At 53.7% G+C, this 22,462-nt stretch overlaps 3 protein-coding genes across 7 annotated transcripts in view; all 3 read right to left on the bottom strand.

Annotated features, from left to right (window-relative positions):
• The window catches only part of LTBP4 (latent transforming growth factor beta binding protein 4), a 36,200-nt gene extending 31,916 nt beyond the window's left edge, over positions 1 to 4,284 (bottom strand). The window contains exons 1-3 of the mRNA XM_019629804.1: positions 4,254 to 4,284; positions 413 to 471; positions 110 to 273 (exon numbers count right to left, since the gene is read on the bottom strand). Coding sequence (XP_019485349.1) covers positions 110 to 273; positions 413 to 471; positions 4,254 to 4,269 — 239 coding nt within the window. The 5' untranslated portion in view covers positions 4,270 to 4,284. The remainder of the gene's footprint in view (positions 1 to 109; positions 274 to 412; positions 472 to 4,253) is intronic.
• A 2,389-nt stretch (positions 4,285 to 6,673) lies between these two features.
• Positions 6,674 to 17,442, bottom strand: SHKBP1 (SH3KBP1 binding protein 1). 2 transcript variants are annotated; one of them, XM_019629727.1, is made up of 18 exons: positions 17,319 to 17,442; positions 17,036 to 17,089; positions 16,855 to 16,900; positions 16,674 to 16,747; positions 16,302 to 16,360; positions 15,989 to 16,069; positions 14,853 to 15,014; positions 14,681 to 14,771; positions 14,405 to 14,595; positions 13,789 to 13,904; positions 12,875 to 12,962; positions 12,644 to 12,760; positions 10,472 to 10,642; positions 9,237 to 9,392; positions 8,748 to 8,844; positions 7,615 to 7,793; positions 7,212 to 7,326; positions 6,674 to 7,089 (listed from the first exon to the last, which is right to left on the bottom strand). In XM_019629727.1, the coding sequence occupies exons 1-18, from the start codon at positions 17,402 to 17,404 to the stop codon at positions 6,858 to 6,860; spliced, it is 2,115 nt and encodes a 704-aa protein (XP_019485272.1). In that variant the 5' UTR covers positions 17,405 to 17,442; the 3' UTR covers positions 6,674 to 6,857. The 2 variants fall into 2 exon arrangements, with proteins under 2 accessions (XP_019485272.1, XP_019485274.1); XM_019629729.1 differs by having other exon boundaries at positions 6,676 to 7,089; positions 7,212 to 7,323.
• Positions 17,443 to 17,819: 377 nt separating this feature from the next.
• Positions 17,820 to 22,462, bottom strand: part of SPTBN4 (spectrin beta, non-erythrocytic 4) — a 75,602-nt gene continuing 70,959 nt past the window's right edge. For all 4 annotated transcript variants that reach the window (XM_019629776.1, XM_019629779.1, XM_019629780.1 and 1 more), the window contains 4 exons: positions 21,992 to 22,284; positions 20,459 to 20,632; positions 20,272 to 20,314; positions 17,820 to 18,882 (listed from right to left, as the gene is read on the bottom strand). In XM_019629776.1, coding sequence (XP_019485321.1) covers positions 18,724 to 18,882; positions 20,272 to 20,314; positions 20,459 to 20,632; positions 21,992 to 22,284 — 669 coding nt within the window. In that variant the 3' untranslated portion in view covers positions 17,820 to 18,723. The remainder of the gene's footprint in view (positions 18,883 to 20,271; positions 20,315 to 20,458; positions 20,633 to 21,991; positions 22,285 to 22,462) is intronic.

The raw sequence follows: 22,462 nt of genomic DNA, 5'->3' as shown, positions 1-22,462 counted from the left end.
GAGAAACAAGCTGGAGGAGGAAACCCAGGGAGCAGAGTGAAATGTGCCGGAAATGGTGGTGGAGCTGGGAGCTCCTGAGCATTTGGTAGGGGAAGGATCGCACACTCACGTCAGCGGCTGCCAGTTAAGGGACACCTGTCTCTTCCTCACGCTGGGGCTGGCGCTGGGGCTCGGCAGCGATGGGAGTGCTGATGTCAGGCACCGCTGAGGGCCTGCACACTTTCCCGACAGGCAGCTCTGGACCCTGCAGGAGGCTTCAGAGACAGCCAGGGACTAAGTGGAGAAGGACAGGACAGGGCCCTTCTTTCCAGTAAATACATCCAGCTCTCCAGCTGGGATGAAGGTAGGCCCCCTGCCCTTCTGCTCCCACCCCGTTTCACCCCCTACCTACACCCCACCTAGAAGAACCCACCTCTGAAGCAGCGGCTCCTCCTAGGTGATCGGCCTGGGCAGCAGCGACAAGCAGCAACACTACAAACAGAGAGGTGGAAGTCACTCAGGCCCCTACCGCTCTAGAGCTCCCCAGAGGAGGTCAATGGAGATAGGGGAGGGAAAGCCAAGATAAGGCTCTAAACAGGAGTGTGGCCAATTTGAGGCACTGCGCTCAATGCCTCAGTTTCCCTATCTGTACAATGGGAGGCAAACTGGCTTAGACTCTGGGGATGAAGATCACAGCAACCTTATTCTTATTTGTTTTCTGAAGTGTTTGAAGGCTACGTATTATTGGAAAGCACATGTTAAAGTATTTTTAATAAACGATTTTTAGAAAAAGACAAGAGATTTCTAAGCGCATTTCCCAGCCCGGATAGTCTAGGAATCTAGAACCGCTCCCTCCCCGCACATCCCTGTCCTGGACTCAGCCATCATCCCGCGCGTGGCCGACAGGTGGCGCCACTTCCACAGGCCTCGGCGGCTAGGGAGGGAGGTCCTCCTTCGACTGTGGGTCCAGCAGGGTGCTGAGGTGGAAGGGGGTACAGAAGGAGCCACGGCCCAGGACTGGGAATCCAGAGGCCTGAGTTCTAGCCTGTTCCTGCCCTTGAATGCTCGTGTGTCCCGGAGCCAGCGTCTCCTGGTCTTTGGGCCTCAGTTTCCCGCCTGACCAGGAGGAAGGAGTCGTTCTTGGAGAAATCCCCGCGCCCAGAGGTTCTCAGATTCTGGGTAGCGGAGTCCTCAGCTCGGACGCAAGTGCGTCGCAACCAAGGGGCCCCCCAGACAAATCCATTATCCTCAGGCTTAGGGGGATGAGGGACGAGGGCGCGCGTGCAGGCCTCGAGAGAAGGGCAGTGGCAGGACGCTCCGAAGGGGACATCGGGCTCGTGGACTCTTTCCACACGGGTGGGATCCAGTGGGGAAGGGGGCCGCCCGGGTGTTAACCTCCGGGACCCCCGATCTTGCCGTCATCCCTCCCCTCTTTTCTCCGTGTTAACCCCTTCCCGGCCCCGCCCCCGGCGCGGCTCGGGTTACTAAACGCATTCGCAGAGACCAAGGCGGGAGCAGAGCCCGGGGCCTTTGTAACGGAGCGCTGGGTTGCAGGGCGGGGGGTGGGGGTGCTGGGCAGACCGTTTCCTTAGCTCTCGTCACTGTATACAGAAAGGGTGGCTATAACCCCCAAATCTATAGGAAATTCTGGATCTATTGACTTGAAATCACTGGTACCTCATTCAAGCCTGATATCCCCTAATTCTAGGACACTAGAGCATCCCCCACCCTCAGGAACCCTGAGAAACACACACACCGCCCCCGCCGCCCGCACAATTCTCCACAAGCCCCTCCGCCATCAACCCAAAAGTCCACGTCTTCTTAACTCATTAGGGAAATCCAAGGGTCCCTTTTATTAATCCAGGGACCCCCCCAAACCCTAGAAAACCAGGACATCTCAAATCTTCCACAAAGTTCCTTCATAACCTCCCATACTCTTCCTTCTTAAGCATCCAAGAAGCTTGGGGACCCCCATCCCAGCTCAAGGGCCCCACCCAGCTATCATCCTAGAACTCAAAGCCCCGCCCCCAGACAAACTGGGACCCTTCTCCGAAAAAAAACCCCTAGAATTCCCTGGAGCCACATCCATCTCTATCATACACACAAGAGGGGACTCCTCCCGTCAAACTCTCAGTTCCCCCCACCCCCCGATTCTAACCCCTACAAAATAGGGGGACTTAATAAATCCCAGGGCTCTGGCTCTTTCACCCCCACCCGGAAAAAGTGGGTTCGATTCTCCCTAAGTCCTCTAGTCCTGGGCCTTCCGGACCACCAGGCTTATAGGATGCAGGGGGCACAAGGAAGAGCGGGGTGCAGCGGGGCTTACCCGGATGGGCGGCCCGGGATCACCGCAGCCTCGACGGCCTGGCTGGGACTGGGGCTGGGGCTGGGGCTGGTGGCAGAAGCGGTAGCTGCGAGGAGCAACACCAGCAGCACCAGAAGCACCATCAGGAGGGGGCGGCGGCCGCTGGAGCCAGACCGCCGCATCGTGTCCGGCGTGGAGTCCCGCTCCAGGCCGGCCGTCTGTCCAGCGGGTCCGGCTCGGCGCCGCCCCGTCCCCCGACCCCGCCCGAGGCCGACTCATTTTCTCCACCATCCCAGCCGCGGGCTGCGAACTTCTCGCCAATCAGAGCCCGGAGCCGTCAGGGGCGCTGCCCGTGCAGCCAATAGGGAGGTGACAGGGGCGGGGCTAGAGGGACAGGTGTCGGGCGGGGGGCCCTGGGGCCTGCTTGGAGTTCTCAGTGCTGTGGAGGGATATTGGGGAGTCGGGTATTGACTTAGTGAACCCTCTCGTGAAGGAGAGGCCTAAGTATAGAGGTGTTGGGATCCCTCCCACGACTGGGAGGGATGCGTAGGCCGTGGGCAGGGTCTCCTAAACTAGAGTCCCACAGGCAGGCCTCATCCCTCAGCTCGCAGTTGTGGGAGAATTCGATCAGCATTTGCTCCCTGACTGGTGTAGATGCTGGGAGCCCCCACTGGTGCCCACTTCTCATGTGCATGTGAGACACTCAGGATTCTGGGGACGAGCGCTCATTCTGAACTAGGCCCAGGGTCTGGCCTCCCTAAGGGTTCCAGGCCCATTCTGGACCTTCCCAAAGGATTGGCCCTTTCTCCTGGTCCTGTGTTTCAGGGGTTCCATGCTCAATAAACAATAGCTTGTTCCTCAGAAGGCTGTAGCCTCTGCCCCTCAGAGGACCCAGACTCCACCTGGACCCACAGACTCTGCTCCCAGAGGCCTCCCTCCTCTGCTTTCCTCCATGAACCCCTATCCACTGGCCGCCCCTAAAGGGTACCAGATGCCCCTTTCTGCCTGAATCTTTAAAGGTTCCCAAGAGCACCCCTGCTACTCCCAGAATTGTAGACTGTCTCCCTAGAGAATTCCAGTCCCCTCATTTCCTAGGGACCTTTGCGGTTAGGAGCCTCAAGCCACAGAAGGCCTCAGGCCCTTTGTACCCGCTTTAGGCTCCAGGCCCTGATCACAGCCTCAGAGGGTCTCAAGCCCAACCCTTTCCTTCATTATAAATTCAAGGCCCCACCTTCTTTCCTTGGAATTACAAACCCTACCTCTCTTCCTCAAAGGCACCGCCCCCAGAGCTTCAGACCCCGCCCCCCAGTTGCCCACTTCTCTAAGTTTCAGGCCACACTCCTTCCTGCAGAGAATTGGGGAGAGGCCCCCACACTTAGGATCCAAAGCCCCACCCCTTTCACGTTTGCCCCGCCTCCAGGGTTTCCAGGTCCCATATCACAGCAGTTTAATTCTTAAGATTTCCAGTTCTGTAGCATTAGCCCCGCCTCCAGTGGATTCCCAGGCTCCGCCCACACAGGGTGCTAGGCCACCCGCCCTAACCATAGGGCTGACCCTAGACTAAGAGCAACAGATTCAGCTTTGTCTTCATCCCCCACTCCTGCTAGTTCTTCCAATGGAAGGTGTACAAGGGAGCAAGGGACCCCTTCACCCTCCCCGGTTACAGTGAGGCACACGGGCTGACTCACAGCCACACTCAACACCGTTACTGCTACCTACAGCAATCCACGCCTCCATCACACACTGACACCCAGAACTCTGGGCCCACTCACTGTCCAGGGACCCACAGCCCCTTGAAACAGTAACGACTAAGGCTCCCCCCACCCCCTCATTCACAGGCATTGGTGGGTTGTCATATTCGTGAATATGCTCCGTGTCCCTGTCTTTGTGCAGCACCCCCATCTCTACTAACATAGACCTGCAGGACAGCGTGTCCCTGCCCCTGTTGCCCCCCCTCCGCACCTCCTACCCTTTGGCTGGAGCATTTGCTGGGGGCGCTGCGGAAATTTCTCCTTTCTGCCTGGGATCCAGGGTTTCTTCAATGCTCGTTGCTAGGTAACAGCCTCTGGCTCACCATTGCAACTTCCGGGGATGGCGTGGGCTTCCCCTCCCCCCCAGCATTTGGAGTCCCCAGCCTTCAATCCCTATCACTGCCGCTTTCCTCCAGGGTCCTTTCTTTTTTTCTTTTTTTTAAAAGATTTTATTGGGGAATTGGGGGAGGGGAACAGCATTGGGGAATTGGGGAAGGGGAACAGACAAGTTACTGTCCTTTTATTCTTCAGTTTAGTTGTGGAGGACGTCACTTCACTGGCCCATGTTGGTATTATCATTGAGCTCTTCCTGAGTGAGGCAGATGGGTCGTTGGCCTCTGGACAGCCACTCACAGCGGCTCTTGGCAGCTCACTCCAGCTGCCAGCTGCTCAAGGTAGCTTTTTACAGCAGCCCACTGCAGCCTACACCGTCGCTGGCAACTCATGGCAGCCCAGCTCCAGGTTGAGCTGTTGTTCACCATCTTAGCTGTAGAGGGCGCAGAGTCACTGGCTCTCATCTGGGATCCAAACCAGGGCCCTGCTGCTCAGAGCTGGCATCTCAAGCCAACTCTTAACCAATGCGCCATTTGGCCAGCCCCAGGGTCGTTTCTATGTCACTCCTTGGATACTGATCTGATCTCAACCCTTCAGAAGCCTGAGTTCTAGAGCTGTGGCATTCCAGAAACTTGCCCCCCCAGTATATGCTCACACACACACACACTGTTTTATGCCTCCTATTAATGAACACACACACACACACACACACACACACACACACAAATCTCTTTAGTGCTCTAGATTTTCTGAAATTCTCTCTCTTGGTTCTAGAATCACTAGCATTCCAGAAACACACTTTCTGGATTCCCTGGCATGGAAAAAAAACACCTCAGTATTTTAGACCTGCAAGCATTACAAAACTCCCCCATGATCCCCCATAGAGTCCCTGACATCCCCATCTACTCCTATGGTCTAGACTTCCTAATATCCAAACATCCCCTGAATGTCCTGCCACATAAAAACATTTCCAGAGTTTAAAATGCACAGGCATTCCAGAACACTCATGCTTTAGAATCACTCACAGTATAGACCTCCCATCCGATTCTCTGACAGTCTAGAACCTCTTGCCATTATGGATTTTTTGGAAAGCTAACAAACCCTCTAGTGGTCTAGAAGGGTTGGCATTCCAGAATTCCCCTAAGCTCTAGATTTCCTAGAAATTCAGATTCTTCTCTGTGTCTTATAATTCTTAGCATTCCAGAATCCCTGGCATGGAAAATATTCCTACTGGTATAGAGTCATAGGCATTCTAGAACACTCCCCTGTTCTAGAACCATTGACTTTCCAGGTCTTTTGTCAAGAACTTCTACAGTCTGGATTCTCTGATGTGCAGAGAAAGAACTCTAACATTGTTCATCCACTACAACTCTAGGATCTCCCCGTGTGCTCTATTCCTTAACATTCTAGCCCTCCTCTCCACCATGTTACAGCTCTGGCATTGCAGAAACTCTGGGATTCTGGAATTAACATATTGTAAAATCTTTTGTTCCTACTCTGGCCCACAGTCTTTCCTCTTCATTGGCCCAAGAAAAAGATGCTGAAAACTTCCCTGAGGAGGTGCCTTAGGAACAGGTATTATTTTGGGGAAAATCCCAAGGACATCAGGCTGGAGTGAACTGAACCTGTCCCCACAAAGCCTCTCTGGTGTGGGCAGGAAAAGGGTAAAAGACGGGGCAGCCAGGAATGTGGGCAAGGTGTTTGCAGTGGTGAGGTTTGGGGTATAAATGTTAAGGATGTGCCAATCACGTGGCCAACAGCTATGTTTCCACTGACCTGTAGCCGTTCATCCCTGCTGGTGGTAACAGAACCCTGATTCACCTTTCAGGAACTCCTCCTCCACTCTGTCAACATAGGGCTGACCTCACCTCCTGGGTTGTGAGGGTATACGACCCCCTGAACAATGGAAGGCCTCCATTCACTAGCCATAGTGATTGGTTCAGGGGGTGGCAATCTGACTCAATTCAAGCCAATGAGAATCAGTTGTGATTTCTGCCACTGCTAGAGATAAAACGTTGTTCAGGAGCTACCTGAAGTTATTTTGGCAGAGAGGGGAAAACCTGACTGAGAATGATGCATCCCAGAGGAAAGCAAAACCAAAAAATGAAAAGACAACCTGGATGAGAGTTTGAACCCCTGGATACAGCCATGCCTGAAGCTGAAATGTAAACTTATACGTTCTCTTTCTCTACATAAACAGGAGAGGTTGGTGTTTCTGAATCTACAGCCAGGGACCTGGTCGAGCCCAACATCTCTCCCACCCTTTCCGTGGGGGTCCCAAAATCCTCTAAGAATGTAAGCAAGGTGTTGGCAGTGAGAACTTTATTAGGGAAGGGTGACTTTGGCTCCAGAACAGGGGAACAGTAGGGACCTAGTAACAGTGACCACTCCAAGGAAGCCCTGGCCCTGAACCCAGGACTCTGAAAGGAAGCGGGGAGGCACCCGAGTCCCCAGGACCTGGGTATCCAAAGGCACCATGGCAGCTGCATTCAGAAGGAAGTTTCATTGAGCTTCATCTTGGGGGGTGCAAGGGGAGCCCCGAGGCCTGTGGAGGGCCGGGGGGCTGGTGTCGGTGGTCGTCGGGGCTCTGGCCCACTCCGCACCAGTTCTTGGCAGCGTTCCACAAAGCTGCCTCCCCCACGGCGCCGGGCCTCAGCCTGTGGGGGGCTGGGGCTCCCACGGCGGCCAGACAAGGAGGTGTTACTGGAAGCTGAGTGGAGACTGAGGAGGTGATGAGGGTCATGTGTGTGCATCATGGAGCAGCTAGGACACCACCACCCCCAAGGCCACCATGTTCCACCCTCTCCCCCGCTGCACAGAAGGGGAAGTGGAATCATGTCTACCTGGTGAGAGAGGTGCGGGGCGAGGGGCTGGGGAGAGAGCTCCGTGAAGAAGCCAGTGGGGCTAGCTCGCACTGCTCCAGCTGTTCCATTAGCTCTTCTTCTGTCAGGCCACCTGCTGGGGGGCAAGGAAGCAGAGTCAAGGGCAAGACACAGGTTAGAGGGCAAGGGACAAAGGTCATGTGCGAGGATTGAAGTTGCGATCGGAAAACAAGATGCAAGGGTCAAGAGACAGGAGTCAGAAGCTGGACCAGGTTGAAAATCAAGGGCAAAGAAGGGTTAGGGTGCAGAAAAAGGGGTCAGAGGGCAAGAGCTTGGGGAGGGAGGTCATGATGAAGTAGGTTGTGAGAGAGTTCAGGGAGAGTCTGTGGGGCTTGGGACAGGATTGAGGTGGGGTGGGCAGTACCAGGGGCCTGGCCAAGACCGTCCATGGCAGTGGTTAGGTCCCACATGGCCAGGCTGCCATTGGCCTGGCCGGTGAGCAGGTAGCGCCTGGGCCGAGAGCCGAGCCGTCGAGAACCCTCACACTCGAGTACTGTGAAGGCGGTGGTGGGTGAGCCATCCACTGAGCGCACTGAACACACCCTGAAAGGGAGGAAGGAGGGGTCACCCTGGCCACACCAGGGCCTGGCCTGGTCCCTCTTCTCATCCTGACACCCTTCCTGGGCCACAGTCCCCACTGTATGGCTTTCATTCCTGCCTTTCCACCCCCAAGCTTCTTCACTGTTCCCCAATCTACTCTCTAGGGTTCCAGTCCCAAGAGGCCAGCAGCCCTCTAGATGTCCCCCACCCGCACACCCACCATGTGTCTCAAGTGGGCATCAGAACTCTCCCCCAAACCTGCTGCTCCCTGTTCCTATCTCAGTAAGGGCCTGAGTCTCATCCTAGGTGCCTCTCTCACCTCCTATCATTGCCACGGCCATTCCCTTGGCCTCCTTCTCTCCCACCATCCCCTCCTCCCTGCCCTGTCACCCTGGTCAAGCCCTGCTCTCTCTGGCCACGGACCTGTCCAGCCTCCTCCCTGGGCTCTTGGCCTCCTATCCAACCTCTAGTCCATCCCCCTCATGGTGACTATGGCTCCCAGTACATGATACAAGCAGGACAGTCTCAGCTCCTCCATGTGATCGACAAGGCCCTGCCCCTCGGCAGCCCCATTGCTCATCTCCAGTTCCATGCTCTGGCCCCCAGGGACCACGTACACTTCGCTGGCTACCCTATTTAGCCATTCTCAGCCTTTGTACATGGCCTGTCTGCCGGGGCGCCCCATCCTGACCCTGATCCCTCTGCCTGGGCTCCCACCCTGACTACACTGGGCAGTCTCTGAGGTCCAGCACAGGTGCCAGCTTCTCTAGCTTCACTCTCAACCACACATGTCATACCTTTGATACCTCTAGCCCCCAAATCTGGACCAGGCTCATGCCGTCTCCCAGCGCTTGCTCCTTTAATGCCCCTTGGCTGGGACCGTCTGGCCTCTGTGACCCAGCTGGCCTCTCGCTTTTCCCTCTGACTGCCCTCCCCGTGGGATGGGATGGTCCTCACCGCTGGCCAGTAGATGAAAGGCGCACGAAGAGCTGGCTGGCGCTGGGCACCACCTTCTGAATGAACACTTGCTGATCGTCCCGCTCACCATAGGGGCCTGGGCCAGACAGGGGTGGGCGTCAGGCCTGCTGGGTCTCAGGGACCTCCAGACCCCAAGGCTCTGCCCCCTCCCCACGGATGACCCCCCTGTCCCCCCATCCCAGGACTAGGTCCCCATCTCCAGATTGTTGAAGTTGGGTGAGGTCAGACAGGGCTGGGGGGTCAGCAACAGTCAGTGGGTTCAGGTACATCAGGGATGGGGGTGGTCCTGGGTCAAGTGGCAGTCAGCAGGAATCAGTGGGGTTAACTGAAGTCAACAGGGGGAACTGGGAGTAAAGGGAGGTCCAAAGGCATCAGATGGAGTTAGGAGAAGTCTGCAGGGGTCAGGTAAGGGGTCAGTGGAGGCCAATGGGGGGTCTGTGGGGTGGGGAGCCAGGGGCCAGGAAGCACCAATGTCGTTGCCAGCACTGCAGCCACCATGCCCGTCAGCAGACTCCAGCGCCAGGATCTTGAAGGAAGCAAGTGGGGTGGAGCCAGGCTGGGTGGAAATCATGCCTCGGAAACGAGTCACAGACCATGTCCGCACGTGGTTGTTGTCGGCACAGACTGAGGGGCAGGGGGCGGCAGGTCAGGCTGGGCTGTGGATGTCCGACATTCCCCAGCCCAGCCCTAGGAGGATCACTTTTCCAAAGTGTCGGGATTCAGGCGCCCCTGAATTCCTCCTTTTCAGAGAATTCTCTTCCCCAGAACTCCAAATGGTAAAAAATCCTGTTGGCTCTGCCTCCAAAATAATTTCAAGCCTGATCTCACCTTACCCTGTCCACTGCCCTCAGCTGCTCCTGTCCATCTCATCTCCCACCTAGACCATCACAGCAGCCTCTTCCCTCCACTCCCTGCTCCATCCCCACAGCCTGTCCCTACATAAGACAGAGGGAGCCTGTGAATGCCTGCATCAGGTCACAGCCCTCCTTTCAGAGCACTCCTATAGCGCCATCTCAGCCAGGGTCAAAGACCATCTTCTCCATGGCTTACAAGGTCCCATTGACCTGTCCCATCACCTCTACCCTCTCCCTTGCCCAATCCACTCCGGGCATAGGGGTCTCCCCACTTTTTCTCAGCAACATCTAACATCTTCCCATTGCAGAGCCTTTGCAATGCCTGTTCCCTCTGCCTGGAATGCTTGTCCTCACTGATGTGCACTGTTCATTCCCATTTCTGCTCAAAGGTCCTTCCTCAGAAAGGCCATCCCAGAACCACCCACTCTCCTGTAACCCTGACACTCTCTAGTTACTCACACAGCTTTGTTTTTTTCTCCTGGCCCTCATCATTTCCTGGTACCGGTACATATTTTTATTATATGATTGTCTGCTGTCCCTACTGGAACGTCTGCTCCATGAGGGTAGAGACTTGGCCTGTCTTGTTCATCACTGTATCCCGGGCCTGGCACACAGTAGGTGCTCAATAAACATTTGTTGAACTGATGAATAATTCACTCTCTCTTAGGCTGGTCCCCCTTATAATATCCTCTCACTTCTGTGGTTACTGTCCTAGGTAAAACTTTTCTCCCCTGTGGAGGTCACTCCCTACATGTCCCTCCCCAGTGGAAACCCTCCTGGTTTTGTGCTCTGATCCAAACCACCCCTCTTGCAGGGAGATGGGCACCTGGGGCAGCCCGGCAGGCCCACCTGAGATGAGATGCTTCTCCGACAACATGATCTTGATGACGGGGCTGCGGTGCACAGTGAAGGTCTGGAAGAGCTGAGGCCCTGAGCCCACGGTCTCGGGGTGCTGCACAATGACCCGCACGCCCCCTGAGCTGGTGCCATAAGCGATCTCAATCCAGTTCCCACTGTCACCTGGTGAGGGACCAAGGAGGAAGAGGGACAGAGTCACAGAGAGACAGAAACCAAGGCAGAGAGACAGACAGACAGGTGAAGAACAGAAACAGGAAGCAAGGAGAGAGGGTAAGATGGAGATCGCACAGTGGTAGGAAATGTGGAGAAGGAGGAAAGAGGAGACAAAGGGACTGATCAGAGACAGAGAAACAAAGACAGAGAGAGCGAGCTAACACGAGCGTGAAGACACTGAGTCCCAGGGAGGGATATAGAGATGGAATTACAGAGAAAGACAAAAAAACAAAAACAAACCAGAGACATACTGGGAGTGCCAAAAACAATGTATATAAGTGGACATTTTGGTCAACAAGAAGTGTCTGGACGCTGATAGTAACCACTTTGAGCACTTCTTGTAATTGCAGAAGTCAAACGTGACTTGTATTTATCTCTTGTTATCGGTATATATTATTACAATTTTAATATAGTTCTCCTTTCTTAAAACGTGTATAGACTTTTTTGGCACCCTCTGTATATAGACAGACAGCAAGACAAGAAAGTACAACCCTGTGTGGCTGAGGGACTCCCCGCCCTAGCCAACTTCCCAAAGGGCAAAAAGTTATCTTACAAGTGTCAGAAAATGGACCATCTGAAGGACTTGGGGTAGGGAAAATGTGGTTGTAATATTTTGTGCAGCAGTTAAAAGCAATGGATTAGGGTTATGCATCGCAACACAGATGGATATGAAACCCAGGGCAGGTTTAATAGTAAGAGGACAGCTGAGATGATAGTCCGTACCACTTAGGCAAATTCAAAACCTGTTCAAAACACCCATTATATAAGGACACACACAAATGAAAAGATAAATGTTAATCATGACAAAATAGTGGCAGGTGTTGGGAGGGGGTTATGGAGGAAAGGAATAAATGAATAAGAAAGGGGCCTCATGGGTGGGGGATGGGTGAAAAAGGTGAAAAGGAATATAGTCGATAACATTATGATAAGTTTGCATGGTGACAGTTGATTACCAGACTTAATGGGGTGATGACATTGTAAGGTATAAAAATGTCAAATATTATACACCCAAAATAATATTGTATACCAACTATACTTAAAGAAAAAAGAAAAAAAGGGGCCTTACATGATGACCGGCTGTGAAATTAGGTGTATTATTAATTTAAACCTGCTAGAAAAAAATGTACTGTGACCCTTACCTCACACCATACATATAAGTTAATGTGAAATGGAAGAGAGACCTTTGTGTAAAAGATAAAACTACAAAGCTTCTAGAAGAAAACATAGAAGGAAATCTTCATAACCTGGGGACAGGCAAAGATATCTTAAGATCCAGAAAGTACTAACCATAAAAGATAAAATCAAATCATTAACCATTATGCTAAGTGAAAAAAAAAACAGAAGCTAAAGGCCACATATTAAATGATTCCATTTGCATGAAATGTCCAGAAGAGGTAAATCCACAGACACAGAAAGTAGATTAAGTTTCTAGGGGCTGTCAGGAGGGAGATATAGGATATGAAAGCTAATGATTTCAGGGTCTTTTTGGGGTGATAAAAATCATATTCTGGAATTACATAGTAGTGATGATTGCACAACCTTGTGAATCTACTAAAAATCACCGAATTGCACACTTTAAAATGGTGAATTTTATGGTAGGTGAATGATATCTCTATAAAAACAAATAAAAATTAAGTCATTTCTCTGCATTTGAGGGCAAAAAAATAAAACACTGTCCCAAATGAGGGAACTCAGCTTCGTCCACTGTAAAACAAGCCTCCTCTTTGTTTTATGGGCATGCAAGCATCATGCCGTAATCTTAGAGATGGGAAAAAAACCCACAGACGAATGGCTAGTGGCCAATTTTGCCCCTGTTGGAGGGGCTCGCCGTGGTCCTGCACCTAGAACAGTGCTTATATACAAATGGTGCTCAGCGAATATTTGTTGAATGACTAAATGATAGCTGAATCAGGCTGCTAATGGCAGAGGGGGCACCAGGTCATAGCTTACTGGTCTTGGGGGTGAGGTAGACGCTGAGGGCTGTGACCCCATCTTCTGCTGGGTCCCGGTAGAGCTCGCTGACAAGGAGGTCATTGTCCTTCATGCGCAGGGGGAACTTCTGCACATCTGCGGTTGGGCAGGGAGGGTAGAGCGGGCTTGTTCAAGGTGTCCCAGCTTCTCCCCTCCTCTCCCATTTCCTGGGAGAGGCTCTCAGGCACCTGGGTGCCGACTGCTGCTTACCCACGTAATAGATGGAGCCGTTGTTGCAGCCCAGGAGGAGGAAGGAGCCTGCTGCGTCGTAACTGGTGATGGGCTGCACCTCCTGGACCTGGGGGCAGGCAGGGCAGGCTGTGGCCATGGAGTCCCTCCCTGCCTTTGCCTCTGCAGCACCCCCTCCTGACATGCCTTCCGCTCCCAGCTCCAGAGCCCACCGTGCTGTCTAGGCCCACTTCTTTCCAGCCTTGCCTGCTCCGGGCCTATCTCAATCTGTGTCTGTCTCTGAATGTCTCTTGGTCAGTGCTTCTGTCTCTTGACTTCTTCTTACCTCTGCCATTTCTGCCATTTCTCTATTCATCTCCATCTATCTCTCTGCGTCCCTTCATCTACCAGTCATTCAGTCCTGGTTCCTCTGTCTACCTTTATCTCTGTGTCGCCTCTTTCTGATGTCCTGTTTCCATTTGTCTGTTTCTCTCCCCCTGTCTCTTTCTCCCTCCTTTTTCTGCTTGTCTGTCTCTCTCTCCCAAACACTCATACTTTAGCAGGAGAAAACAGCACTGCAGGTGTAAGGTGTATTGTTTTTACATTTTGGACATGGCTAGGGGTGGGTGGAGAGACACTGACAGAAATTTACACGTCTCTCTCTGGGTTTCTGTCTCCTACACCATCTCCCCTCACCTGCTCCCCGATCCAGTGCCTGGAGAATCCTCTCTCCTCCTTTCCAAACCCACCTATCCTTCCTGTCAGTATGGCAGCCCCTCTTCCAGGAAGGCCTCCCTCATGCTCCTTAGGCCTTCAGCACACACATCCAGGCTCTGGCCCACTGCTGGGCTCGCTGACTCTCTCCAGGTTAGGGGGAGGCAGAAAGGAACCCTTCCCTGGGTCTGTACAGTCTGGACACCTGGGAAAGGGACAGCCAGGCTGGTCAGCATTCTGACCTGCCAGTGCTTAGTGACGGCATTCCACACCCCAATACGTCCTGTGTGGCTTGTGGCGATGAGCTGGTTCCCAACGAAGAACAAGGCCTCCACAGGCACCCCCAGATGGAAGACTCCTGCAGAAGGCAAGGAGTGCTCAGCCAGGACCCCACTTCACAGGGTAGAAGAGGGCTGGTAGGAAGAGTTCTGAGGACCAGAGGATTCAGTTGGCCATGGAATCCTTATAGGATAGAGGGTTCCAGCAGGAATTACAGGGGGTTCTCATGAGGATTGAGATTTGTTAGGGATTAGTTAACAAGTCAGAGATTTCCAGTGGGAACACAGAGCTTAAAAAGTTCAGATTCCACTGGCACGGAGAATTCCAACAAAGCAAAAAAATCTAACTGGGCAGTGAATTCTGATGGAGGAGAGAATTAGATGTGGGTGGATATTTCCACTAGGCCAAGAAATTCTAATAGGATACGGAATTCTAAGGGGTTGGAGTATCCTAATAATGCAAAGAATTCTTAAGGGTGTGAGAACTGTATAGGGGGTGTATTTTAATACTGGGTTCAGAACACAAGTTGAAGTAGAATTCTAAAGGGTAGAAGGTTCTGGAAAAAACCTGGTGCCATACCTATCTCGGAGCCACTGCCTTCTGCCTGTAGAGCCCACAGCAGGATCTCACTGCCTGTGGCTGCCGCCACCATCTTGTCATGCTCACCCAAAGCCCCACCGAGCACGCGGGCTGTGAGCGCCAGTCGCTCAATGGGCCAGTCCAGGCGGGGACTGGAAAACACCAGCTGCCAGCCAGAGGCTTCCTTCAGCCTGAAGGATTGGGGGGACATCATCAACCCTCAAATGCTCCCCATCAACAGGGCTCAAAGCCTCCGCCACCACCCTCCCCAAGCACCTGTAGCAGACGAGAAACTGAGTATAGGCCACGGCGATCCAGTTGTGGTGTCCACACACCAGGCGCACCATCCCTGGCTCCTCCGGCAGCCCTTAGAGGGGAGAGCAGGGGTCAGGGCAGGGTCACAAGAGCCCCACTGGCTGGTCCAACCTTCCAGCAGACAGATACATACCTGAAGGGGAGGGAGGGGCTTTCTCGTCCAGCATTCGACCCAGCAGCCCTGCGTTGCCCAGGTTGGGGGGCATGGTATTACTCCGTCGAACGGGGGCTGGGCGTCCCCCTGTCTGCTGGGGTCCCACCAGGCTGTGCCGGTTCCGCCGCTTCACCGGGAACACTAGAGCAGGGAGATGGGGTAGAATGACAATATTGTAATAATTGTTATGGCCACATGTCAAGTGCTTAAAATAGGCCAGATACTGATTTGCCCAGGTGTGGAAAATAGTCTCCTAGTGAAAAGAATTTAGGTGGTGCAGAGACACTGTATTTAGTGACATTGAATCACACAACAAGTTACTCCATTTTCAGTTCCTTTCAGCCCATCATAAAGAATTTGGTGCTGCCATAATACTGATACCTCTTCAATGTTTGCTAGTCTTCCCTTTTAAGAAATGGAAGCCTGTCCCCTTGGCAGGCAACAGCATCTAGTCAGAGTTTAATAACCCTGTTATGTTTGCATCTTATTTTATGCTTACTTATTTATAGTATAAAGGTAGTGATATAAAGCTTTTATTTAAAATGATTTAAAAAAACAGTAAAACTAAGTTAAGAAAACAAGAGCATAGGTCATCATATTTGGTAAAATTCATGAAGATAGTAGGTATTGATTGAGGTTAGGGAAACAAAGTAATATATTGAATTTCCCCACTCTGTTCCTTCTACCAATCGACAAAGCTTGGTAGGCTCCAGTTCCCCATAACCACTGGGGCATATTTTCCATGGCCAGTGGGCTGGCTGCATCAAGGTCTCATGGAGACTATAGTCAATAACTCCCCTTTAATATTTCTCCCCTCCATGCAAAGGACCCCAGTCCTTCCTAAGCCTTCCCACAAGGAAATCAAACCTGGACTACAACTCCCATCAGGCTCCAAGGCATGCATCGGAGCCCCAAGAGACTTAGCTGGCCCACTGTCTCATTGGAAATGCTGTTTCCTATTTCCTTTCAAAGCATAAGTCCCTGTATTTGATATAGAGCTACAACCCCATAGTCTGTATCAGGGCTCACAGCACGGGCACCCAAGGGATGCAGCCTTATGGAAAATGTAGTCTTTATTCCACCCACCCTCCTCTCCATCCCTTAGTAGTGCCCACCTGGTGGAGGCAGGTAACCATTGAAGAGGACGTTTCCGCAAGAAGATCGATCCAACTCCTCCCGCAACTGCAGACGACGAACTGAGGCGGAAGGACTAGAAGGCTGGGACTTGGCGGGTAATGAGGCCGATCCCTTTCCCCCTCCCCCAATCCCTTTCTCCCTGGAGTACCACCACTGCCCAGAGACCCAGGACCAAATCCAGTGCTATTAGCTCTCTCACCCAACCTTCTTTCAGGAGAAAGGGGGATGAGGGAGCATCGCTAAAGAGCTGATTTTCTATGCAGTGAGTATGCTAATGGGGCCCCCACTTACCCAGAGGAGTGAGCCCATAGAACTGGGCTTCATGGAGGAGGCTGGAACCGTGGACACCCCTGGTTAGTAGAATTGACTAGGGGTTAGAGTCTGGGTAGTGGGAGTGGGCAGAGAATTCTAAGGCGGAAGTCTCAAAACTGCACAGAGCATCCCAAGAGGTAGCAAATTTAGACGGGATCAAGATTCTAAGGACCGATGATAATGAAAGTGTGTGTGTGTGTGTGTGTGTGTGTGTGTGTGTGTTCGGGGAAATTATTCTAAGGACACATAATTTAAATATGATCAAGGAGTTTAAGTGAACACTCTGAAGGGAAGAAGAGACTTCTCAGGGGTGAAGCCTGTGGGGGACTCCCCTTTATCCTCCATGCAAACCTGGGGTCCAACTCTTTGGTGCGCAGGAAGTTGAGGATGGGGGAGAAGACGGTGGGGTCCCTGTCGATGAAGATCTGCGGGGAAGGGGTGCAGAGGGTGGATGGGGCAAATAGCGGGGTTGAGAAGGAGTTCTGTCCCTCCTCGTAACCCGCCGCCCCATTTCAGCTCTTGCTCTACTCACGGCTCCGGTCTCATCTTTCAACGTCGAGATGCGTCCGCTCAGAAGACTGCAGGAAGGGGATACAGAGCAGGTGTCACGGGCCGGGGTGTGTATGTGTGTGTGGTGGGGGTGCGGATTAGGTCTTCCCATGCCTTCACCTCCCGCCCCCCAGGCCCCGCCCCAAACTCGATCTCCCAATCACCTGGAGAAGAAGGAGTCTGGTATCCAGGTGAGAGTTTGGCGAGAGGTACTGAATCTGTGCGGGAAAGGTGAGCCAACTCCAGATGATGTATAGAGGATGAGGAATGCGGCACCCTACCCCATGACCCGGCGAATTCCCTACCCTCCGCAGGCCCCCGTGGAGGGTCCCGCGCCTCCCTCAGGGGGCGGAGCAATCCTGGAAGACAATTCCCCCGGGAGAGGCGGGTACTCCCACCGCGCTTCCCGCCCCTGGGGGTGGGGCCTCCGGAGTCGCCTACGCTCACCTCTTGCCTCCCACGTTCAGATGAATCACCTCCCCCGGAGGCCCCCGACCTGGGACCACCTCGGCTACTGGCGCCGCAGCTGCCATGGCCCCCGGGCGAACGGGCCGGCCAGCACCGGCTTCCGGGTGTACTCTCCGCCCCGCCCCCATCGCGTGCTCATTGGACCAGAGGCTCCCCGAGCCGCCGGCCATTGGACAAAGCACTCATTCGTCGCCGTTAAATTCTCCGCCTCCTTAAAGGGGCCCGCCTTTCCTGTGCTAGACGGGGCGGACCTGGAAGCTCTTTTGGGGAAGTTTGGTTACGAGGGTTAGCAAAACATTCCTGCGTCCTTCTGGGTTTCCCATTTTAGGAATGGCATCTAGGTGCTTCGTCGGGGGCACGTGTTTAGACCCCCAAATTAGTCCCCACCAAGGGAGACACCTAAATGTTCTCCGCAGCCACATTCTGTCCCCGCCCCCAACCTCCCAGGCGGAGCCGATGAAACGCGAACAAACCAGCATAGACCGTCAAAGCCAAAGATTTATTATAGGTACATACAGTGTGCGCCCGCGACACCGCCCCACACTCCCGAGCCCCAGCGGCTTCTCCAGGAGGCCATCGGGGGCTGCCCACAACCCTGTTCCTCCACTCCCCTAGGAGGTGCTCCAGCCAGAAGCATGCAGGGGGAGGGCTTCCCCTCGCCCCTCCCCTCACGAAGTGCCTTTTACAGCTGGAGGGGGGAGGAGAGAGGAAGGTAGTTTTGAGCTTTGACGTCCCTCCCATTAAAAGCCTTCGCGGATGCGGGGCGGGGGAGGGAGGGGCGGGAAGAGGTCGACGTTTTGCAAAAATAAACTAAGTCAGGAATTAACCGCATGGCTCTGAGACGGCGGAGTGCGGCGGCTAGGGCCCCTTCACTCCCCCTTCCCAGACAGAGATCAAGGCAGCATTGGAAGTGAGGTAAAGGCGGGGAGGGGGCATCCCCTCCCCACCCCCTAGCACCCTGGATGGTCCAGGGGACCTCACCAGCGCCCCTGTGCCCATCCCTAGGGTGGAGAGGGGGGCAGGAATTATCGTTCCTACCATTCCAGCTTCCTGGGGCAGGATCTGGGGATCCAGGCATGGGGCTTGGCTCAACTGGCCCCTTACCCGCCCCCCTAAGCTCAGTTATTGCATAAAAATAATGGAGCCCCAGCACCTGGGGTGGGGGTGGCGAGCGGGAAGGGGCCGATATATGGCTATAGGGGCAGCAATCCCCGCACCACTTCCTGGGGTGCAGGAGAAGTCCCCTCCTTTCCAGTGCCCGTCATGGCGCGTCCGCAGTGTTGGTGGAACTAGAGGCTCCCGCCCCTGCGGAAGAGAAAGTGTCTTTGTGTCCACAGTGCGAGAGGAGGGTCAGAGAGTCGTGTCAGGCCCTGGGGGTGGTAAGTCACTTCCGGCGCCCGCTGGCCCTGCGCTCCCCCGCCTCTCGCTTGGGGTTGCCCTCGTCTGTGGAAGACGTGGTGGGTAGTGTCTGTCCCCAGCGGGCGATCTCAGCGTGTTCCCCCACGGAGGCAGCCACAGCCTCCAGCCAGCCGTTCATCTCCTCCTGGAGAGAGAAACAGGACAGAGAGTCCGTATTTGGAAGAGAGGACACTGAGTAATACGTCAATCTGGAATCGGACTGCCCTCTCTAAATGTCAGTTTTCTGATCTATTAAATGGGATGCTGCTGCTGCTGCTGCTGCTGCTAACAGTTTCATAGCACTTATTTCCAGGCTCCGTTGTAATTTCTTTTGTGGATTAATTTGCTTATTCCTATGCAATAGGATTATATCTAATTCTCACTATAGAGATAAACAACAAACCACAATAATATTAGCAGACACTTTTAGAGCACTGACATTTACCAGGCCCTTGTAAATGCTCTACATGTATCAACTTATTTAATTCTCACAATAACCCTGTGATGGGAAACTATTTTTTATCTCTATTTAAAAGAGGTATGGAGAGAATAGAGGCCTACTTCATAGCCTCTTGTGAAGCTGAATGAGATAAAAAGTACTATTTTCAACATCTCTTTAAACCACCTCCACGCTTGTTCCTCTTCTCCTGATCTCTCCACTTAGCCCCAGTCCCAACGTCCACTCACATTACTGTCTCTGTCACCCACCAGCCTGCCTAGGTCCAGCCTGTGTTCTCCCATACTTGAATCCCTGCCCTGGCCACCTCCTGGGCTCCACACCTCCACTCTTGCCCTCTCCAATCTATCCTGCCAGTGGTAGCCAAAGGGATCTTTTTTATGCGTCGCTGTAACCCTCCCTTCCTCAAAACTCTGCCATGGCTCCCCAGTGCCCTTAGGACAAACCGAACCTCCTCTGAATGGCCCACCATGTCTTTTGAGATGCAGCCCCCTGGGAACTTTCTGGAAACCTTCCTCCTTTAACTCTCCTCTGGCCCTGTGCTCAGAGACTCCACCCCGCTCGACACACCCACATCTGCCCTGGACTCTTTCTTGTGTGTCTCCAATTTCCTTACAGACAAACACACACACACACACACACACACACACACACACACACACACACGGAAGGAAGTTCCTTCTGGGCACAAAGCACAGTGAATGCTTTGGGATTCTGCTCCTCTAGTTCTTTGCACTTGCTGTTCCCTCTACCTGTATCATCCCCTCTCTTTCTTTAGCTAACTCCTCCCTCTTATCTTTTCAATCTCACTTCAGAGGCCAAGGCAAGGAGGTTGGACTTTGTCCTGGGGCCTCTGGCCAGCCCTCCTGATCCTGCACCCCTCCCCCCACCCACTGCCCTCCACTAGCTCAGTTAGGAACTCCTTCTGGGTTCTCACTGCCCATGGACCTTCCCATGACAGTCCTGGTAACTCAGGCTTGTGCTTCCCCTCTCACAGCCTCATCACTCTGGACCAGGAACCAGCAAGCCAGGTGGTTCCTGAGGTCTGAATAGGGGAGAGAAAGGACCAGATCTCACCTCATCTTTAGCCTGGAGCAAAAACTCGCTGCCATCCTGGGTCCTGTAGGAGAGGACACAGGACTTAGGGGATCTGGGGCAGGGATCAGCCCATGAGTCCACCAGCTGTCCTCCAGGGGAGCAGGGGATTGCTGGGAGGGGGCAGCTGGGCCTTGGATCCCTCCCTCTCGCCGACTGGGGGACTCACTGGAGCTTGAAGACATGCTTCTTTTTCTTGTAGTCACTAGCCACCTCGCTGGTGGCTTTGTGCAGGCTCAGCAGTGGCTCTCCACCATGTGTACCCCCAGATGCTGGTCCCTTGGCATCCTTGTAGAAGCCCAGCTCCCCCTTGCTGAGCACGCAGTACAGATTCACCCATGACCTGGGGAAACGAGATGGGGCTCAAGGCAGAGTCACAGCACTCTGCCCAGGTACTCTTCATCAGTAGCCTTCATAGGCTGAACTGCCTGAATCTTCCTCTCTCAGGGCCTTTGCACTAGTCAGGACATATGCTTGGGGTGTCCTTCCTATGGCTGTTCCTGAGCTGAGGGCAGGGTCTAAGTCTCTCGGTACCGAGCCTTTCTTTTTTTTTTTAATTGGGGAACAGCCATGGTCATTGGTTACACATTGCTTCCATGCTACAATGGCACATGCGACAATGGCACAGCTGACTCCTCTAGGGAGGGCGCAGCTCACAGTGGCCTAAGTGGGGACCGAACCAGCAACCTGGGCATTATCAGCACCACACTCCAACCAACCGAACTAACCAGTCACCCTAGTACTGAGCCTTTCTTTGCCCAGGCTGGTCCTGCTGGGGTTGCCCTTCCTTATCCCCTCCCACACTGAGTTTCTAGAAGGCAAGACTTAAGCTGTCTCCTCCATAAGCCTTTGCTTGGGCATGCTCCTAGCTATTATAGCCACTCCACCTCCCACAGAATCTCCTGAAAGGAGAGCTATTGGTCTACTGCCTGGAATGAGGAATTCCTGTCTCCCCAATTGAGCCAAAGTCCCAACTGGGGAGGAGGAAGTCCCTCAAGAGCAAAATATACCAAGGTGACCCTGTTTATTCCCACCTTGGCCTCAGCACAAGGAAGAAAGACTACCTGAGACCCCACAGGCAATCTCAGGCTGTTCTGACCATTTCACATCTTGGATATAGGCCTCACCTAACTGTTTGTTGGCCAGTGCTATCCTTTTGGGCTTCACCTCTCCCCAGATTCTGCCTCCAAGTTGGACAAAAAGGGGTGTATAACCAGGAGCTGGGCTCCAAGAGTAAATACATCACTGTTTGGCCCCCATTTGGAAACCTATATGAGATGCCCTCAGCCCTCAGAGTTTGGGCTCCGCCCCTTTTCAGATCTTCCCGGGATATGAAACTTCGAGGGTGGACACACCCCACTCATTAGTTGGATGGACATATCCAGGCTCCATTTCACGAGCCATTGAAACCCTCTAGACGAGACCCCACATCCAGTTTGCTATTTTAACTAACTCCTGGATTAGCTGTTATGCGATTGGGTCGCAATTTATTCACGTTTGGAATATTTTATTCAGGTCCTGCTCCCATCTAAGCCCCACTCCTCTGGTTCATTGCTTGAGTCCTTGAAATTAAGTCAGGCCCGTTTAAAAACCACGCCCACTCCGCCACTAGTTGGACACCCACCCGCTCCTTAGGCCCACCTAGTCACTCGTGGACACCGAGCTCGCGACCAGCTTTCCAAAGCCCCGCCCACACGCTCACCGGTTTGACGACTTGCGGTTAGCGTCAAGCTCGCGCTTGCGCAGCAGGAAGCCCTCGTGCTGTACTGTGTGAGTGGGCGGTGGTGGAGGCGCCGGAGCCGAGCTGCTTTGTGCCGGGGCAGAGCGCGAGCGCCGGCTTCCTCCGCCCTCACCACCCTCTCGGGGCCGCGGCCGCCGTCGCGGCTTGGGCCGGTCCCGCGCCCGCGGCCGGTCCGGCCGAGGTGTCCGCTCGGGTGGTTCAAGCCCGTTGGGCAGGCGGCCTGGGGGAAGCTCACGAGGCTGAGGCAGCGACGGCTGTGTGAAGGGAGGGGAAAGAGGGGTTGTGTCCATAGTGCGGTGTCGGGGCCGTCTCTCTGGGGGAACTGTGGGTCTCGGAGTCCCATCTGTCTGCAGGGCCATCTGTCTTGGAGGCGAGTATAGGAGGACCTCAGGGCTGGAGGACCAATTCTTAGGGGCCCCACCGGTCTTGGGA

The sequence above is a fragment of the Hipposideros armiger genome, unplaced genomic scaffold (genome assembly GCF_001890085.2).
Source record: "Hipposideros armiger isolate ML-2016 unplaced genomic scaffold, ASM189008v1 scaffold_867, whole genome shotgun sequence".
In the NCBI taxonomy this organism is placed as follows: Eukaryota; Metazoa; Chordata; class Mammalia; order Chiroptera; family Hipposideridae; genus Hipposideros; species Hipposideros armiger.
The sequence above is the reverse complement of the archived record's forward strand: the minus strand, read 5'-3'. Positions and strand labels throughout refer to the sequence as shown.